Here is a 21210-nt window from a genome sequence, read left to right as displayed (position 1 = left end):
CATAGATAACGTTTTTTGACTCCACATATACCTCAACGCACCACTCACCTTTTTTCCCTCATCAATTCTATGATTAACCTCATCCTTCATAAATCCATCCGCCGACACGTCAACTCCCAAGTATCTGAAAACATTCACTTCTTCCATACTCCTCCTCCCCAATTTGATATCCAATTTTTCTTTATCTAAATCATTTGATACCCTCATCACCTTACTCTTTTCTATGTTCACTTTCAACTTTCTACCTTTACACACATTCCCAAACTCATCCACTAACCTTCGCAATTTTTCTTTAGAATCTCCCATAAGCACAGTATCATCAGCAAAAAGTAACTGTGTCAATTCCCATTTTGAATTTGATTCCCCATAATTTAATCCCACCCCTCTCCCAAACACCCTAGCATTTACTTCCTTTACAACCCCATCTATAAATATATTAAACAACCATGGTGACATTACACATCCCTGTCTAAGACCTACTTTTACCGGGAAGTAGTCTCCCTCTCTTCTACACACCCTAACCTGAGCCTCACTATCCTCATAAAAACTCTTTACAGCATTTAATAACTTACCACCTATTCCATATACTTGCAACATCTGCCACATTGCTCCTCTATCCACTCTATCATATGCCTTTTCTAAATCCATAAATGCAATAAAAACTTCCCTATCTTTATCTAAATACTGTTCACATATATGCTTCAATGTAAACACCTGATCTACACATCCCCTACCCACTCTAAAACCTCCTTGCTCATCCGCAATCCTACATTCTGTCTTACCTCTAATTCTTTCAATTATAACCCTACCGTACACTTTTCCTGGTATACTCAGTAAGCTTATTCCTCTATAATTTTTACAGTCTCTTTTGTCCCCTTTCCCTTTATATAAAGGGACTATACATGCTCTCTGCCAATCCCTAGGTACCTTCCCCTCTTTCATACATTTATTAAACAAAAGTACCAACCACTCCAACACTATATCCCCCCCTGCTTTTAACATTTCTGTCATGATCCCATCAGTTCCAGCTGCTTTACCCCCTTTCATTTTACGTAATGCCTCACGTACCTCCCCCACACTTACATTCTGCTCTTCTTCACTCCTAAAAGATGGTATACCTCCCTGACCAGTGCATGAAATTACTGCCTCTGTTTCTTCCTTAACATTTAAAAGTTCCTCAAAATATTCTCGCCATCTACCCAATACCTCCATCTCCCCATCTACTAACTCCCCTACTCTGTTTTTAACTGACAAATCCATATTTTCCCTAGGCTTTCTTAACTTGTTTAACTCACTCCAAAATGTTTTCTTATTTTCATTAAAATTTCTTGACAGTGCCTCTCCCACTCTATCATCTGCTCTCCTTTTGCACTCTCTCTCCACTCTCTTTACCTTTCTTTTACTCTCCATATACTCTGCTCTTCTTATAACACTTCTGCTTTGTAAAAACCTCTCATAAGCTACCTTTTTCTCTTTTATCACACCCTTTACTTCATCATTCCACCAATCACTCCTCTTTCCTCCTGCCCCCACCCTCCTATAACCACAAACTTCTGCCCCACATTCTAATACTGCATTTTTAAAACTATTCCAACCCTCTTCAACCCCCCCACTACTCATCTTTGCACTAGCCCACCTTTCTGCCAATAGTCGCTTATATCTCACCCGAACTTCCTCCTCCCTTAGTTTATACACTTTCACCTCCCTCTTACTTGTTGTTGCCACCTTCCTCTTTTCCCATCTACCTCTTACTCTAACTGTAGCTACAACTAAATAATGATCCGATATAATAATAGATGGCTTCAAAAGGCTGTGTTTACCACAACAAAGAGGGAGCGGTTGTGGCTGCATCCACCTGTTACATAATGATATATTTTATTCATTCTAGAGTATATATCAGGTTTCTATGTGATTTATGTTGTTTATTATTTCATATTAGAAGAACTGTGATAGATAAATAAGCTGTAGAGTTGATGATAGCAAAATATTCAAGAAGTATGTTGTCCTGTCTCCAGGCAAACTCCCGTCGGCTGCCGACATCGCCCATACCACTACATGAATGACGTATTTTATTCATTCTAGAGTAAATATCAGGTTTCTATGTTATTTATATTGTTATGTCATATTAGACGAGCTGTGATAGAATAAGCCGTATAGATGGTATTAGCGAAATTATTCATGAAGTATTTTGCCCAGTCTCCAGACAAACTCTCGTCCACCGCCGACACTGCCCTAGGTTCTCTACACATATGCTGCTATGTATGATAATTCTATGTAACTGTATTTGTGTATACCTGAATAAATTTACTTACTTACTTACTTACCACTACATGAATGACATATTTTGCTTATTTTAGAGTATATATCAGGTTTCTATGTTATTTATACTGTTTGTCATATTAGATGAAGTGAGATGGATAAATAAGCCGTAGAGTTGATATTAGTGAAATTATTGAAGTACAGAATTCCATTGGAATGAATTAATTGCATTTCAATTAATTTAAATGAGGAAAATTGACTCTGCAAATGAGCAAATCCAGTTGCAAGCAAGGTCATGGAACGGATTAAACTCGTAAGTAGAGGTTCCACTGTAATAATAATAATATAGTGGACCCCCCCGACATTCGATAAATCCGACATTCGATGCATTTTAACGCAAAAATTTTGCCTCAACATTAAATGGAAAACCTGACATTTGATATGATTCATACGAGACGTGTCCAAGTGTGGCCTGAACTGCCCCGTGTGTGCCAGTGTTTACAAGCCAGCCAGTGTGCGAGCATCTAAGGATACGTTCAGTACATTCCACATTATCCATATTATCATTGTTTTTGGTGCTTGTTTCTGCAAAATAAGTAACCATGGGCCCCAAGAAAGCTTCTAGTGCCAACCCTTCGAGAAAAAAGGTGCTAATGACTATTGAAATGAAGAAAGAGTTAATTGCAAAGTACGAAAGTGGAGTGCGTGTGTCGGAGTGCACGATGATTTGGTAAAGAAATTGCCTGCAACTAGTGGTGATGTGAGTGAATTTAAGGCCAGCAAAGGTTGGTTTGAAAGATTTAAGAATCGTAGTGGCATACACAGTGTGGTAAGGCATGGTGAGGCTGCCAGTTCAAGTCCTAATGGAAGGGGATTCCCCTTCTAAACACTAACACCATCCACACTCTCCCCTCCTCCCATCCCATCAATCATCACCAGATCTTCATTAAAGGTAAGTGTCAATTATTCTATTATTATTAATCTATTGTTATTGTTGTTATTGTATTCTATTGCATTAGACTTAATATTTTTCAGCCGCTTTGTGGTCCGAACTGGCAGCCTCACCATGCCTTACCACACTGTGTATGCCACTGTGGTTCTTAAATCTCTCAAACCAACCTTTGCTGGCCTTAAATTCACTCATATCACCACTATTTGCAGGCAATTTCTTTACCAGATCATCGTGCAACTGCCTAGCCTTTTCACAAATAATCGACGTCATAACACTATCTCCTGCTAATTGTTTCTCTTTTATCCACACCAATAATAACCTCTCAACCTCTTCGAGTACTGGTGATCTCATTTTTGTCAGCATATTTACCTCATTTGCAACAACAGTGTTCTTGATTTCCTTTCCTTGGCCACGATGGAAAATATGGTTGTATAGGGTTTGTTATACATCCTGGCCAGTTCGGCCACACTTACGCCACTTTCATATTGTTCAATGATGTTTTTCTTAAATTCAATCGTATTTCTCACCTTCTTTACCAAAGGCTTGGCACTAGGAGCTTTTTTTTGGAGCCATGGTAGCTTATTTAGTACTTGCAAGCACTAAAATGAATGGAATATTATGAAATATTTCGTAGGAGCAAGTGAGGGGACCTTCGCTCACTGGTAAACAATGTCACACTGGCTGGGTAGGGAGGCCGCCCCAGCTCACAGTATGCGTACGCGTCCCGGACGAACTACTATTTGCGAGTCAATCTACGATTAGCGAGCCCACGTTTTTACAAAAATATCACTATGATTTCCGAAATTTACGACTCTCGAGCCCTACAATTATCGAGGGACCACTGTACATTGTAATTAATTAAAACTAAATAAGTTAATAGTACATAGTAATTATACTTAAAACTAAACATGGAATAGTGGTTAGCTGTTTTACAATCTTATTTGGACTTAATAAATCTTATGTATGCTTAGTACAAAATTTACAAGGAATGGTGGAGGTGGTAATATTTTATGGAATGGCAGAACTCAAAGCCAGGTGGTCACATGATAAAACTAGTCAGTAGATGTTTGGTTGATTTGGTTAATATTGTGAGATAAGATTATTTTTTAGCAGAAACCTAAATTTATAAGCTGTCTGGGGATCCTTGACCTGTTCAGATAGTGAGTTCCAGATCTTTGGGCCTTTTATGTGCATAGCGCTCTTGCATAATGAGAGTCTTACTCAAGGGATGTTGAAAAGTGCCTTATGCCTTGTATTGTGACTGTGCATTCTGTTGTAACTGTCGAGGAGTAGTTTTAGGGGAGGGTTTACAGTGGAGTTTAAAGTTCTGTATATGTAGTAGGCACAATAATAAGAGTGCATGTCTTGTATATTTAGCAAGTTGAGTCTTTTGAAAAGTGGTGGGGTGTGATGTCTAGCACAGGAGCTGGTTATCAACCGCACAGCAGCTTTTTGTTGAATTATTAAGGGTCTAAGGTGGTTGGCAGTGGTTGAGCCCCAGGCACAAATACCATAGGTGAGGTAAGGATATATTAGAGAGTGGTACAAGGTAAGGAGAGTCATTTGTGGTACATAGTTGCGTATCCTGGAAAGGATTCCTACTGATTTGGAAATTTTCTTGGCTATGTGATGGGTATGGGACTGAAATTTAAGACTACTGTCAAGGAGAAGACCTAGAAATTTGCCCTCCATGTGTCTTGATATAGGGGAACCATTTAACAGTATGTTGAGTTGAATATTTGAGGCTCTGTTGCCAAACAGCATGAAGTATATTTTATCTATGTTGAGAGTGAGTTTGTTGGTCATCATCCAAGCATATATCTTTAGCTGTTCATTGTTTACAGTGTTTCCAAGCACAGTTGGGTCTGAATGGGAGTAGACATATGCAGTGTCATCTGCAAATAGAGCTGGTGTAAGGAGTTGGGATGCATTGGGGAGATCATTGATGTAGATGAGAAAGAGGAGTGGGCCTAGGACACCACCTTGGGGTACTCCTACAGCTACAGGTTGGATAGTGGAGTTGACTCCATTTGCATGTACATACTGGTGTCTGTCGTTAAGATAGGATTTTAGGTAGTCAAGAGAATGTCCTCTTATGCTGTAATGATTCAGTTTGAGGTGCAAGAGATTGTGGTCAACTGTGTCAAATGCTTTTCTTAGGTCAATAAAGAGCCCCAGGGGATATTCATTTTTATCTAAAGCTGTGTATATTAGGTCAAGCACTTGTATAATAGCATCATTCCCGCTTTTTTTTTTGGTCTAAATCCAAACTGGCATGGGTTAAGTATGTTGCTGGATGTAAGGTAGGAGTAAAGTCGCTTGTGTATTATTTTTTCAAATATCTTGGAGAGTAAGGGCAAGTTTGATATGGGTCTGTAATTGTTGAAATCAGTTGGATCTCCACCTTTGTGGATCAGGGTGACCCTTGCTGTCTTTAGCATGGATGGAAAGGTTGAGGAAGCTATAGATTTGTTAAACATTGTTGCAATAATGGGCGACAGTTCTGGTGCAGCTTTTTTATGTATATGAATGGCGGCAAGTTATCTAGATCACCTGATTTGTTTTTTAATGATTTAATGATGAGTGAGACTTCAGTGGGATTAGTTGGAGCTAGAAATAGAGTGTTTGGATAGTTGCCAGTGAGGTACTCACTCAGATGGGTATTTGAACTAGGAATTTGACTCGCTAGCTTTGACCTTACGGTAGAGAAGAAGACATTAAATTTGTCGGCCGTGTCTATAGGTTGCATGTGAGGTTCATCTGGTTTAGTTAAGTTTATCTCTCTATTTCCAGTCAGTTTTCTTGAGCCCATAATTTTGGAGAGGGTTTGCCAGGTACTTTTCATGTCACCTTTCATTTCACTAAATCTATTTTCATAATACATTTGCTTTGATTTACATATTAGTTTTGTGAGTATTGATGTGTATCTTTTAGTAAATTCTTTAGTAATTAAGCCTAATCTGAAATGCTTTTCAATATGGTGTGTTTTATTAATAGATTTGAGGATACTTCTAGTTAGCCATGGGCTGCTTAGCCTCTTTTTTGTGATCTGTTTTGTTTTGATTGGGCAATGTTTGTTGTAGAGGTTTAGGGTTTTATGTAAAAAAATTTTGATATCTTTATCGATATTTTTACTGTCATTTAGCTCTCTCTGCCAATCAATGGCACCTAGAGCTAGTTTTAGGTTGTTTATCGATGTCTCATCATGCAGACAAAATGAGATCTTTCTTGTTTCTTGAGGCAGTTTAGATAAGTTGGTTATGAGAAAGGTAGGGTAGTGGTCTGTGGTGTTATCTGTGATTATACCTGCTTGTAGTGGAGATATTACAGTGGCCCCTCGATAATAGTTGGGCTTGATAGTCGTCCTTTTCAGAAATTGTGGCGTTATTTTAGTCCAAACATTGGCTCGCAAATGATCAATTGACTCGCTAATCATCGTTTGTCCTGGACGCGTACTCACGGCTCTGAGCCGCCTCGGCCTCCCTTCCCAGCCAGTGTGCCATTATTTACCAGTGAGCGACGGTCCCCTCACGTGTTTATACGAAATATTTCATAATACAGGTATCCCTCAACATTCGCGAGGGTTAGGGGATCAAGAGCCTTGTGAATGTTGAAAAACCGTGAATGTTTGGTGCCCCAATATATTGTAGGGAAATATAATACAAATTGTTTCCTTAACTTGTTGAACCATGAACAATCATAAAATACATGAAAACGTCGTAAATTGTACTAAATATATACATGTTATGCTTTAATAACATGTATGTTATTAAATGCCACAGACTCCACCCCTGCCTCCACCACTTCCTCAACCACTGCGAGTCCCTACTACCCTCCCACCGACCCCCGCAACTGGCAGCCAGCTCTCCCACCACTCAGTGTGGTGAGTGTTTTGTTTGTTCATTATTTGCTAATAAACTACAGTATAAATAATGTAAACCCATTCATGACTGCATATTGGAATGGCTATTTGGACAGGTATTGGACGGTGACATCATGTGTTTACTCTTGAACACAGCAAAGAATCAAACATTTCTGCTACTGCTAATAATAACAATAGTAATAATAATAATAATAATAATAATAATAATAATAATAATACGATATAATTGAAGAAGGAAATTGCACAAAAATACGAGGGAGTGGTTGACACATCGTCAGTGTGGCTTTGTTTATGCTGGAGTGAGCATTAGTCTCCCTGCTCTTCCAAACATTTCACAATAATTCAACGGTTGAGGCAGTGGTATTAATAACATATATGTTATAAATAATAATAGTACATATTATTAATAACATGTATTATTATTATTAATAACATGTATGTTATTAAATACCACTGCCTCAACCGCTGCCGCAATCGCTTCCTCAACAGCTGCCTCACCCACTGCCTCAATCACTGCCTCAACAGCTGCCTCACCCACTGCCTCAATCGCTGTCTCAACAGCTGCCTCAACCACTGCCTCAATCGCTGCCTCACCCACTGCCTCAATCGCTGCCTTAACAGCTGCCTCACCCACTGCCTCAATCGCTGCCTCAACAGCTGCCTCAACCACTGCCTCAATCGCTGCCTCAATCGCTGCCTCAATCGCTGCCTCAACCAATGCCTCAACAGCTGCCTCAACAGCTACCTCAACAGCTGCCTCAATCGCTGCCTCAACAGCTGCCTCAACAGTTGCCTCAACCACTGTCTCAATCGCTGCCTCAACAGCTGCCTCAATCGCTGCCTCAACAGCTGCCTCAACCACTGCCTCAATCGCTGCCTCAACAGAAGCCTGAACAGCTGCCTCAACCACTGCCTCAATCGCTGCCTCAACAGCTGCCTCACCCACTGCCTCAATCGCTGCCTCAATCCCTGCCTCAATCGCTGCCTCAACCACTGCCTCTACCACTCCAGTCGCACTCAATCTACAAGCACCAAACACAATGAATTATAGTGAAATGTTTGGAAGAGCAGGGAGACTAATGCTCACTCCAGCATAAACAAAGCCATACTGACGATGTGTCAACCACTTCCTCGTATTTTTCTACAATTTCCTTCTTCAATTATATAGTAATTATTATTGTATTATTATTATTATTATTATTATTATTATTATTATTATTATTACTATTGTTATTTTAGCAGTAGCAGAAATGTTTGATTCTTTGCTGTGTTCAAGAGTAAACACATGATGTCACCGTCTAATACCTGTCCGAATAGCCATTTCAATATGCAGTCATGAATGGGTTTACATTATTTATACTGTAGTTTAATAGCAAATAATGAACAAACAAAACACTCACCACACTGAGTGGTGGGAGGGCTGGCTGCCAGTAGCGGGGGTTGGTGGGAGGGTAGTAGGGATTCAAAGGTGGCGGGAAACTTAAATATGATTTGGCGGCTGGGAATTTGGTGGCTGGGAATTTGGTGGTTGGGAATTCGCGAATGTGTGAAGCCAGCGAAAGCTGAAAACGTGAATGTTGAGGGAGACCTGTATTCCATTCATTTTAGTGCTTGCAAGTGCTAAATAAGCTACCATGGCTCCAAAGAAAGCTCCTAGTGCCAAGCCTCTGGTAAAGAAGGTGAGAAATACGATTGAATTCAAGAAAAACATCATTGAACAATATGAAAGTGGCGTACGTGTGGCCGAACTGGCCAGGATGTATAACAAACCCCATACAACCATATCTTCCATCGTGGCAAAGAAAAAGGAAATCAAGGAAGCTGTTGTTGCTTGGAGAAGAGGAATTTTGAAGGGTTTGTGGCTGACCCTGATGAGCCTATGTCAGTTGTGAAATCTGTTGTGGCATTGGGGAGTTCCATGGGGTTGGATGTGAGTTTGGAGAATGTGGAAAAGTTGGTGGAGGACCACAATGAAGAGCTAACCACTGAGGAGCTGCAAGAGCTTCAGCAGGAAGAGCAACAGATCGCAGCTCAGAATCTTGCTGCAGAGGAGGAGGAAGAGAGATGGAAGAAGGTGCCTTCTTCAGGAATTAAGGAGATTTTTGAAATGTGAGGTAGGATGGAAAGATTTATGGAGAAACATCACCCTGAGAAGGATGTTGCAAGCCATTTGGCAACTTGTACAGTGACAAAGTCTTGGCCCATTTTAGGGAAGTTTTAAAGAGATGCTAGAAACAGAGCTCTCTGGACACTTTTTTCGCAAGACAGGACTCCAGTGACTCTCAAGCAGGGTCGAGAGGTCCTCTCCTAAACTTGTTCTCAGGGTCAAAAATTTTTTTGAAAAAAAAAAATTAGTTTTTCTTATGAAATGATAGAGAATCTTTTCCCAATCACAATGACACCAAAAGTATGAAATTTGGTGGAAAACTTACGGAATTATGCTCTCGCAAAGTTAGCAGTCTCGCCGATGTTTACGCATCAGTGATTCCACCTACTTTGATGATTATTGTAGTGCAGATGACAAGAAACAGATGATTGCTGATGTTATGAATGAAAAGAAGTTGGATGTCCTGGCCCTAAGCGAAATAAAGCTGAAGGGGGTAGGGGAGTTTCGGCGGGGGGAAATAAATGGGATTAAATCTGGAGTATCTGAGAGAGTTAGAGCAAAGGAAGGGGTAGCAGTAATGTTAAAGGATCAGTTATGGAAGGAGAAAAGAGAATATGAATGTGTAAATTCAAGAATTATGTGGATTAAAGTAAAGGTTGGATGCGAAAAGTGGGTCATAATAAGCATGTATGCACCTGGAGAAGAGAGGAATGTAGAGGAGAGAGAGAGATTTTGGGAGATGTTAAGTGAATGTATAGGAGCCTTTGAACCAAGTGAGAGAGTAATTGTGGTAGGGGATCTGAATGCTAAAGTAGGAGAAACTTTTAGAGAGGGTGTGGTAGGTAAGTTTGGGGTGCCAGGTGTAAATGAAAATAGGAGCCCTTTGATTGAACTCTGTATAGAAAGGGGTTTAGTTATAGGTAATACATATTTTAAGAAAAAAGACGATAAATAAGTATACAAGATATGATGTAGGGCGAAATGACAGTAGTTTGTTGGATTATGTATTGGTAGATAAAATACTGTTGAGTAGACTTCAGGATGTACATGTTTATAGAGTGGCCACAGATATATCAGATCACTTTCTAGTTGTAGCTACACTGAGAGTAAAAGATAGATGGGATACAAGGAGAATAGAAGCATCGGGGAAGAGAGAGGTGAAGGTTTATAAACTAAAAGAGGAGGCAGTTAGGGTAAGATATAAACAGCTATTGGAGGATAGATGGGCTAATGAGAGCATAGGAAATGGGGTCGAAGAGGTATGGGGTAGGTTTAAAAATGTAGTGTTAGAGTGTTCAGCAGAAGTTTGTGGTTACAGGAAAGTGGGTGCGGGAGGGAAGAGGAGCGATTGATGGAATGATGATGTAAAGAGAGTAGTAGCGGAGAAAAAGTTAGCATATGAGAAGTTTTTACAAAGTAGAAGTGATGCAAGGAGGGAAGAGTATATGGAGAAAAAGAGAAAGGTTAAGAGAGTGGTGAAGCAATGTAAAAAGAGAGCAAATGAGAGAGTGGGTGAGATGTTATCAACAAATTTTGTTAAAAATAAGAAAAAGTTTTGGAGTGAGATTAACAAGTTAAGGAAGCCTAGAGAACAAATGGATTTGTCAGTTAAAAATAGGAGAGGAGAGTTATTAAATGGAGAGTTAGAGGTATTGGGAAGATGGAGGGAATATTTTGAGGAATTGTTAAATGTTGATGAAGACAGGAAGCTGTGATTTCGTGTATAGGGCAAGGAGGAATAACATGTTGTAGGAGTGAGGAAGAGCCAGTTGTGAGTGTGGGGGAAGTTCGTGAGGCAGTAGGTAAAATGAAAGGGGGTAAGGCAGCTGGGATTGATGGGATAAAGATAGAAATGTTAAAAGCAGGTGGGAATATAGTTTTGGAGTGGTTGGTGCAATTATTTAATAAATGTATGGAAGAGGGTAAGGTACCTAGGGATTGGCAGAGAGCATGCATAGTTCCTTTGTATAAAGGCAAAGGGGACAAAAGAGAGTGAACATTAAAATGGTATAAAATACCGACAGGTTGTTAGGTAAGACATATGTGTCTTACCCACAAAAGAGAGTGCAAAAATTATAGGGGGATAAGTCTGTTGAGTATACCTGGTAAAGTGCATGGTAGAGTTATTATTGAAAGAATTAAGAGTAAGACAGAGAATAGGATAGCAGATGAACAAGGAGGCTTTAGGAAAGGTAGGGGGTGTGTGGACAAGGTGTTTACAGTGAAACATATAAGTGAACAGTATTTAGATAAGGCTAAAGAGGTTTTTGTGGCATTTATGGATTTGGAAAAGGCATATGACAGGGTGGATAGGGGGGCAATGTGGCAGATGTTGCAGGTGTATGGTGTAGGAGGTAGGTTACTGAAAGCAGTGAAGAGTTTTTACGAGGATAGTGAGGCTCAAGTTAGAGTATGTAGGAAAGAGGGAGATTATTTCCCAGTAAAAGTAGGCCTTAGACAAGGATGTGTGATGTCACCATGGTTGTTTAATATATTTATAGATGGGGTTGTAAGAGAAGTAAATGCGAGGGTCTTGGCAAGAGGCATGGAGTTAAAAGATAAAGAATCACACATAAAGTGGGAGTTGTCACAGTTGCTCTTTGCTGATGACACTGTGCTCTTGGGAGATTCTGAAGAGAAGTTGCAGAGATTGGTGGATGAATTTGGTAAGGTGTGCAAAAGAAGAAAATTAAAAGTGAATACAGGAAAGAGTAAGGTTATGAGGATAACAAAAAGATTAGGTGATGAAAGATTGGATATCAGATTGGAGGGAGAGAGTATGGAGGAGGTGAATGTATTCAGATATTTGGGAGTGGACGTGTCAGTGGATGGGTCTATGAAAGATGAGGTGAATCATAGAATTGATGAGGGGAAAAGGGTGAGTGGTGCACTTAGGAGTCTGTGGAGACAAAGAACCTTGTCCTTGGAGGCAAAGAGGGGAATGTACGAGAGTATAGTTTTACCAACACTCTTATATGGGTGTGAAGCATGGGTGATGAAGGCTGGAGGCAGTGGAGATGTCATGTCTGAGGGCAATGTGTGAATATAATGCAGAGAATTCGTAGTTTGGAAGTTAGGAGGAGGTGCGGGATTACCAAAACTGTTGTCCAGAGGGCTGAGGAAGGGTTGTTGAGGTGGTTCGGACATGTAGAGAGAATGGAGCGAAACACAGTGACTTCAAGAGTGTATCAGTCTGTAGTGGAAGGAAGGCGGGGTAGGGGTCAGCCTAGGAAAAGTTGGAGGGAGGGGGTAAAGGAGGTTTTGTGTGCAAGGGGCTTGGACTTCCAGCAGGCATGCGTGAGCGTGTTTGATAGGAGTGAATGGAGACAAATGGTTTTTAATACTGGACATGCTGTTGGAGTGTGAGCAAAGTAACATTTATGAAGGGGTTCAGGGAAACCGGCAGGCTGGACTTGAGTCCTGGAGATGGGAAGTACAGTGCCTGCACTCTGAAGGATGGGTGTTAATGTTGCAGTTTAAACTGTAGTGTAAAGCACCTTTCTGGCAAGACAGTGATGGAGTGAATGATGGTAAAAGTTTTTCTTTTTCGGGCCACCCTGCCTTGGTGGGAATCGGCCAGTGTGATAATAAAAAAAAAATAAAATATAATATAAAAGAAGCGCTTAACCACAAGGGCTATGCAGTGCTGCCCATCCACTTTGAGCCCTATTTTTGGCCAATTCCTATGTACTAGTCGACAAAAATCATATTTATTTCGCTAGAACTCCATTTTTTCTATCGAATGAGTACAAGAAATCACCCATTTACCAATTTCAACTATCCAATAAAGTGGTTAGAAATTGGCAATTTTGCCTATTTCACACAAATTTCAGAAGATGCCAATTCCCAAATAGGGTCCAGAATAAACAAGAAAGACATTCCTGGCACTAAAATAACAAGTTTTCTGTTCGTTAGTCACGTCCCCAGGCCCCTCATATTTCATTTGCTTTCCACTTTGAATTTTTATTCTTACAAAAAATAGAATATTTACTGTTATGCAGACTACTGCATTAGTGTAGAAATGGTATAAATAATATCAGCACACTTGTGAAAGAATATCAGACTCACCAGTTGACATGTATTGGACGCTTGGCATGATTTGTTTACTTTTGAACTTTGGTAAAAATCGAACATTTCTGCTACTTTAAGCTCAATTTCAAGGCACTTTTCATTGTGAAACCAGTCAAAATCATCTCAATTTCTGTAACATGTCTTTCATTCTATAAAATGATAACAGGAAAACTAAAATACAACCATAAATACCACATGAAAATACAGTGCAAAGTCGCTGTTTTAATCCAAAAACACTGTCAAAGTTTTTTTTTCTCATCACGCACTGTGTGCTGCAGGATTTTTTTTTATACTGCGCACACTGACCACATAGACCCATTCTTTCATATGTAGGCCTACCAGCTTTCTCTCGCTAGATTTGAAGGCGCTAGAATTTAGGTGTACTAGAATATCAATAACCCTTATGCATAAGCTGTACTAGTACGTCGAAAACCCTGAAAGGGTTAAGAAACAGAGAAGAGAAGTAACCCCAGAAAAGGACTTGGTACCTAAGGTGTTGATGGAATGGGATTCTCTTTCCAAACAGTAACCAATCCAATCTCTCTCCTCCTCCAGTCTTCCATGCACTAAGAAGAATCGCCAATGAAGGTAAGTGTTATGCTGTTAATGTTTCATTCATCATGTCCCATTGTATTGTTTATGTACTACATCTATATTTCATGTAAAAAAAATTTTTGTTTTAATACTTCTGGGTGTTATGAACGGATTAATTGTATTTACATTATTTCTTAAGGGGAAAATTGATTCGAAAATCATCTATTTCGATAATCATCGCACTTCCAGGAACGGATTAACGACGATAAACGAGAGACCACTGTATGTTGGTCCAGATATGGTCGAGTAACGAGGCACTAGTGTCAGAGATTCTTGTTGGCTTTGTTATAGAAGGTAGCAATAAGCTGTTGTTCATAGCATTTGTGAAATCAGCTACTGGAGGGTCGGTTGCTTGGATAAGGTTGATGTTGAAATCTCCTGTTAGTATCAGATGGTGTTTATTCAACTCTGACTCAATTATCATGTTTCTAAGGTTATTGCTAAAAGTGTAAGTGTTTGAGTGTGGTAGCCTGTAGACTGCACCAACTGTTATAGGTTTCTTAAGTGTTCTTCATGTGAATTTAGCTATTATATATTCACCGTTTTCATCCCATACATTAGCTGATTTCACACATTCTAGTTCATCAGAGTAATAGATGGCAGTGCCTCCTACTGATTGGTCAGGCCTGCAGTTATGTATGGCAAATATGTCTGTCAGTGTGCCATTGTTTACAAAGCCAGTGAAGACAATTCTGCGCGTACATGCAATATATTTTGTATTATTCCATTGTTTTTAGTGCTTGTAACTGCTAAATAAGCCACCATGGGCCCAAAGAAAGCTTCTAGTGCCACACCTTTGGTAAAGGATGTGAGAAACACGATAGAATTCAAGAAAAAGTTTGTAGAAAAATATGAAAGTGGTAGTGGTAGAGGGTGGTAGTGATGGTGGTAGTGATGGTGGTAGAGGATGGTAGTGGTTGTGATGGTGGTAGATGGTAGTGATGGTGGTAGTGGTGGTGATGGTGGTAGAGGGTGGTCCAGTGACTCTCAAGCTGGTCATGGTGACATTAAAAAACAAAGAAGGGAGGTAACCCCAGAAAAGGTCTTGGTATCTGAAGTATTTATGGAAGGGGATTCCCCTTCCAAACACTGGAATACCTTCATCCTCTCCCCTCCTCCCATCTCATCTTTCATCAACAAGTCCACAATAAAAAGTGTCATTTCAGTATTGTTTATTGTACATGTATCATTGTTTTCTGTGTAGGGAAATGTATATTTCATGTAAAAATAATTATTCTGTTTAATACTTTTGGGTCTCTGGAACGGATTAATTGGATTTCCATTATTTCTTATGGGGAAAATTAATTCGGCTTAAGGCTAAATCAGCTAAAGGCTAGCTCTCTGGAACAGATTAAAGGCATTAGCCAAGGGTCCACTGTACTTAACCTTTTCAGGGTCCAAGGCCAAAATCTGAAGGGGTGCCCCAGTGTCCAAGAAATTTTGAAAAAATAAAAAAAAAAAAATTTTTTTGTGAAGGTAATGAAACAAAACAAACAAATTTCTGATCAGTACTTACCAAGATACAGTGGCGGGAAGTTGACTCAAAATGACCGGGTGGCGGCAACATTAGCGACTTCCGCAAAATCGCATATTTTTATTTTACGTTTTTTTATACTTTTTTCTTTTCTTTTCTAATTTTTTTTCTTTTTCTAGTAACATTTGCAGCCTGTGAGACCAATATAATGTATATTGTATTAGTGTACACTCATTGTATTCAACACAATAACTGCACTAATTTATCATTATACTGCTTACAAAACTTGTTTACAAGTTTATTGTAAACAAAATGATGAAAATATTAGTGCGGTTATTGTGTTGAATACAATGGTACCATACAGTACTATATGGTACAATAGTGCCATAGGGTGCAATGGTACCATATGGTACAATGGTACCATATAGTATAATATGGTACAATGGCACCATTTGGTACAATGGTACCATATGATACAATGGTACCATATGGTGCAATGGTACCTTATGGTACCATATGGTACAATGATACCATATGGTTCATTGTACCATATGGCATATTGTACCATATGGTATTACGTATATGGTACTGTTGTATTCAACACAATAAACACACTAATATTTTCATCATTATTCCATTTACAATAATTGTTTACAACAAAAATATGCAAAAATGTTGTATATTAGTAATGTTCTATTATATATTTACAAATGTACATCCACTCAACATGTTCCTTGAGGTGGATGACAAAGCGCTTTGTCTTGGAAACTGCTGAGTAAGTGACTTGCGTTGCCACTCACTCAGTCTTGGCTGGTGCCTTGTGGCATCAACACCTACTGACCATATGATACACGGTATCATATGGTACAGGGTACCATAAGGTGCAGGGTACCATATGGTACAGGGTACCATATGGTACAGGGTACCATATGGTATAGGGTACCATACAGTACAGGACACCATATGGTACAGATACAGTGATCCCTATGGAAATAAGTCACCATGACTTTTCTGGGTTATCCTAGGCTTTATACATATGCTGCTATGTATGATAATCTATGTAACTGTATTTGTGTACACCTGAATAAACTTACTCAAGCGCATGTGGCATCATAAGTAAGTTTGTTTAGGTATACACAAATACAGTTACATAGATTATCATACATAGCAGCATATGTCTGGAAAACCTAGGATAACCCAAAAAAGTCAGACAGACTTATTTCCATTAGGGTCCCTGTATCCTGAACGATATGGTACAATGTACTATATGATACATTGCACCATATGGTGCCACTGTACCATATACTACTGTATGACATGGCACCATTGTACCATATGATACAATGGTACCATATGGTTCAAAACCATAGAATTTCTCTTCAGATCCACTTCCATCAGTCTTAGAACTGTAAGTTGTGAAGAGGGGAGTCAGAATTCGCCTGGAGAGTGAGTGGGGGAGTGAGAGCTTCCTTGCTGCCAGGCACGATGAACAAAGCTACTTTGGCTGCATTCCCACAATGCCATGCAGGCGTCCAGATTTTTTCTAGAGTGCACACACTGACCACCCAGACCCATTCTCTCAGATGTAGGCCTACCAGCCTTCTTGCACTAAATTTGATGCCACTAGAAATTTGGCATAGATCTACGGTTTGGACCCTTAACATAAAGCCGTAGATCTACGGCATGGACCCTGAAAGGGTTAAAATTGAATGAATATTGTATTACATTTCTTCATATTACAACTGTTGTTTTAAGTATATACAGTATCTTTGTTACTTAAAATTATCATTAAATCTTATAATCTTATCTTGAGATGATTGAAATATATTAAACTTGGTATTCTAATACTTTCATTTCAATTATTCTACTGAATAAATGTCAAGTAGTTTAAAGTTCTTGTTTTAGTCTGCCCAAAAATGTTCTGCTTAACCAGAGACATTTTGAAATATATGAAATAAATCTCACCTAATTTTGCACCAATTATGTGTATAATTTTGAAACTAAAGTTGTTTTAGTTGTGTTTTTCTTCAATAAGTTAATATATTAGCTCAAGTTTTAGATGATGAGGATGGGAGGAGAAAGGAGGCAAGTAGTACTATACCCCTTGCAACCAGTGTCTTACACACCACCTTAGTGAGTCAAATCTGATAAGGAGGAAAGAGGCAACTTCTGTAGTACTGTACTAGCTGAGTGGAAAGCAGTTGCTTGTATCAGAAGCAAAACATAGCTATAATAGAAGCAAGCATAAAATAAACCCTGATGTCAGCTGCATACACAAGAAAGACAAATATAATAAACAGCTTTTGTGAATTTTAACAAGAATTATTCGAATGGAATTACTTGCTTGGACCCCAAATCTTTATAACATAATGCTTGACAAGTTCAGAGATTTGATCTCAAGTAGTCTTGAATTGTAACGTATATGTACTGTTATCAGGAAAGAAAGCTTAAACATTGAGTGATGGTGAATATATAGTAATTCCTTTGATTCACCTGACTTTAGTTGAAAATTGTCAATGTGTTGCAAAATCTTTAGTTAATGAAACGCAATGAAGATAAGTAAACATTTTATTCTTATTTTAATAATGAATCATTTTATGTTACCAAAGCCTTTCTTTTACTTGGAAGAATGTGTGAACTGTAAGGGTAAAGACAAACTGTAAAGTATGCTCACTTCTTAGCTAGATTCACGTTATTTGGAGAAGTGCCAGCAGGTATACCATGGTGGTGCATTACACGGATAAGTACATCTTTGGCATCACCAGACCAAGAATCAAAATCTACCACATTACGTATGACACTTGCCACACCATCATTTGGAAATTCCTGGAAAAAAAAAATGCATTAGGCTACATACAGAAAGCAGAAAATAGCAATAATTTTGAAATACATGCTCTATAAGACAAAATTACATCTTTTACAGTGCAATATAACAATCAAAAATCTAACACACTAACACAAGCCTGCTGGATGCTTAAGCCCTTACAACTTTCTTTACTTCCTCCAACTCTTTTTGGAATGACCCCAACCCTACTCCTAATTCCTTCCACTCCTGAATTATATATCCTCTTAGTCATCCTTTATCTGCTCCATCATCTCTAAATGACTCCATCACAGCCCTTTGAATTTTACTTCTTGTAACCCCATACCATCTTCTAATCAACCCCTGTCAGTTTGGTGTCAGTCCAAATAGAAGCACAATTTATGTAATCATAAAAGTGCTAGACTTTCTTTATACAGTACTTGAAAATAATGAATATCCATTAGGCCTCTTGACTGACCTTAGGCCTCGTGGGTTTAGTGCTTAGTTTTGAGTGTAATAATCATAATAATAATAGTAATCATAATAATAATAATAATAATAATAATAATAATAATAATAATAATAATAATAATATTGAGCTTAGGAAAGCTTTCAATACAGCAGACTACAGAATCCTGCACCTCAGACTTGAACATTATGGTATTAGAAGTCATGCATTTTCATATATAAAGTCCAATCTTACCAACAGACATAAACACATTGGAACCTCGGTATTCGACCAGTTCCCTACTTAAACAGAGCTCAGCACTTGACCAAACAAATTTGACCTCCGAGAACTTTACTGTAAACTATTTCGTGTTTTTTAGTATTATTTGTATAAACAAGTCACCATGGGGCCTACAATGATTAGCGACAACAGCCAACCAAACAGAAAATTGGCTGGCAAGAACTTGTTCGATACTCAAATGGAGCAGCACTTGAACTGCCTTCTGGAATGAATTAAGGTTACATACTGAGGTTCCACTGTATGTCTCAATCAAAGGTACAATATTGGCTTTGCTTTTCCTCATATACATCAATGGTCTTTCAAAATATCTCAACAACTGAGACTTGTTCTCACTGCAGATAACACAACTTTATGACATCATCTCCCACTCAAATATGAATTCCCTCAAGAATACTGTTAATGAAGAACTCCTAAAGACATCAACCTGGATGACTACCAAGAAACTCACACCTAACATTGACAAGACTTTCTATATGATGTTTGGGAACAGAGCTACAAATGTCCAACTAAATGTTATGATAAACTGTTCTCCCATTGCTAAAAAAATATGAAGGAAGATTCCTACGAGGGTCTGTTCCTAGACAAGAACTTGAAATTCAACACCCACATTCAACAAATTTAAAAAAAAAAAGTATCTAAATCAGTTTGCATCCTCTCCAAGATACATTACTATGTACCTGTGTGCTGATTTAGGACTAGGCCCTAGGCCAACGGTATCCTACCAGCTCTTCTTTCTCAAAAAAACATCGCTCATCAAAACTTGTGATGGCCTAAGTGAAAGTTCAACTACATGAACCCACATAGACCACAACATGACCCAAGAATACTAAGAATGTAACCCAAATCTTGACAAAATTAGAAGATCTAAGGAAGACAGCCCTGCTAACCCAAACACTGCCTCCGCTGCCAGACAACCACTTAACCCAAGCTCCGAGAAAACAAGCCTTCTCCTCCATTGCTACACAGTATCTACTTCAGTGATACTATGAAAGGATATCGCAGAAGAAACAACACCAGTAATAATAGAATAACAGCAAGGACCCTAGAACTCAACTTGTCTACCCAGCAGGACGCCGGTGTATCATCAACCCCCCTCACCACTGCCACCCAGGGAACAACAACAACAAACATGGCTGACTTCCCCTCCAACTCCACTCCCTTCAAAGGATTCACCCATGATAACTCAGGTATGATTATTCCTGACAATATCAAGGACTACATCGTTGCTCTAGAAAATGAAATCAAAGATATCAAAGCAACACTCGAGCGATGAGAATCCAAGATAACCAACCTCGAGAACAAGATCCAAAACCTTGAAGAGAAGATTACATCGGGAAGTGTTGACACAGAAAATACTCTAAAAGCAGTTATAGCCAGTCACACTGAGCAAATAACAACAATAAATATGAAGGTTGAAGAAGCAATCAAGGACTGGAATCAGAACATGCACACTCGACTAAATGAATACCTTGATTTCCAAGACGACAAAACTGAACAAGATAAGTTGTCTGATGCAGTTATAATAAACAGTCCACACATTCCTAGTGACATAACACAAGCACAGTGCAAAGAAACTGCTATCAGGATAATACAGAACCACGTACAAGTCATCATGCAAAACAATGAAATCAAAGAAACACGTTTGCTAGGAAAACCAGGAAGTAAACGCAGTATAATGATCCGACTTCATTCATACGATAAAATAAAGGACCTAATTAAATCAGCAATTACAATGAAAAATGGAGTGTACATAAATGAGTGTCTAACAAAAAAACGTCAAAACCTTCTGTTCAGGCTGAGAAAACTTAAACAGGAAAACAAAATACATCAGTGTTTCACACGAGATGGGAAAATACTAGTAAGGAAAACATCAACAGGACAACAATATACCATCTCAAATGAACATGATTTCTCTACCTTCCTTAGAAAAGCTGACATTTCTGTAACAGATTAGATAAGTGCCCTTAATACATATATACGTGTGGTGCATATAGTGTATGTTACTATTATATTGTGCATTATTATTTTTATTATTTTTCATCACTAGCTAATGCCAACTACCTCCAATACTCTATACTTCTTTCTTACTGCTATTAATTGCTCATAATTTTAAATTACAAGTCAAATCTTACTCCAAATTAATAATATTCATTATTCTTACCTGTCCATTTAATTTTGTTTATCACTACTTGTTTTTTAGTCACTTTTCATTGTGTATGCAATTAGTGTATATTCCAATTACTTTTTTGCAAGTACCAAAACTATCTTTTGCTAGCTAGTACCAACTACCTCATTTTTTTTTACTTTTTATTGTGCAAT

At 38.6% G+C, this 21210-nt stretch overlaps 1 protein-coding gene across 2 annotated transcripts in view; it reads right to left on the bottom strand.

The window, feature by feature from the left end:
- The window catches only part of c12.2 (von Willebrand factor A domain-containing protein c12.2), a 590945-nt gene that overhangs the window by 75268 nt on the left and 494467 nt on the right, over nucleotides 1-21210 (bottom strand). For both annotated transcript variants that reach the window (XM_070085296.1, XM_070085297.1), the window contains exon 14: nucleotides 18015-18166. In XM_070085296.1, the coding sequence (XP_069941397.1) occupies nucleotides 18015-18166 (152 nt within the window). The remainder of the gene's footprint in view (nucleotides 1-18014; nucleotides 18167-21210) is intronic.

This window comes from Cherax quadricarinatus, chromosome 15 (assembly GCF_038502225.1).
Source record: "Cherax quadricarinatus isolate ZL_2023a chromosome 15, ASM3850222v1, whole genome shotgun sequence".
Lineage (NCBI taxonomy): Eukaryota > Metazoa > Arthropoda > Malacostraca > Decapoda > Parastacidae > Cherax > Cherax quadricarinatus.
Note: the sequence above shows the minus strand (reverse complement) of the source record. Positions and strands in the feature narration are given on the sequence as shown.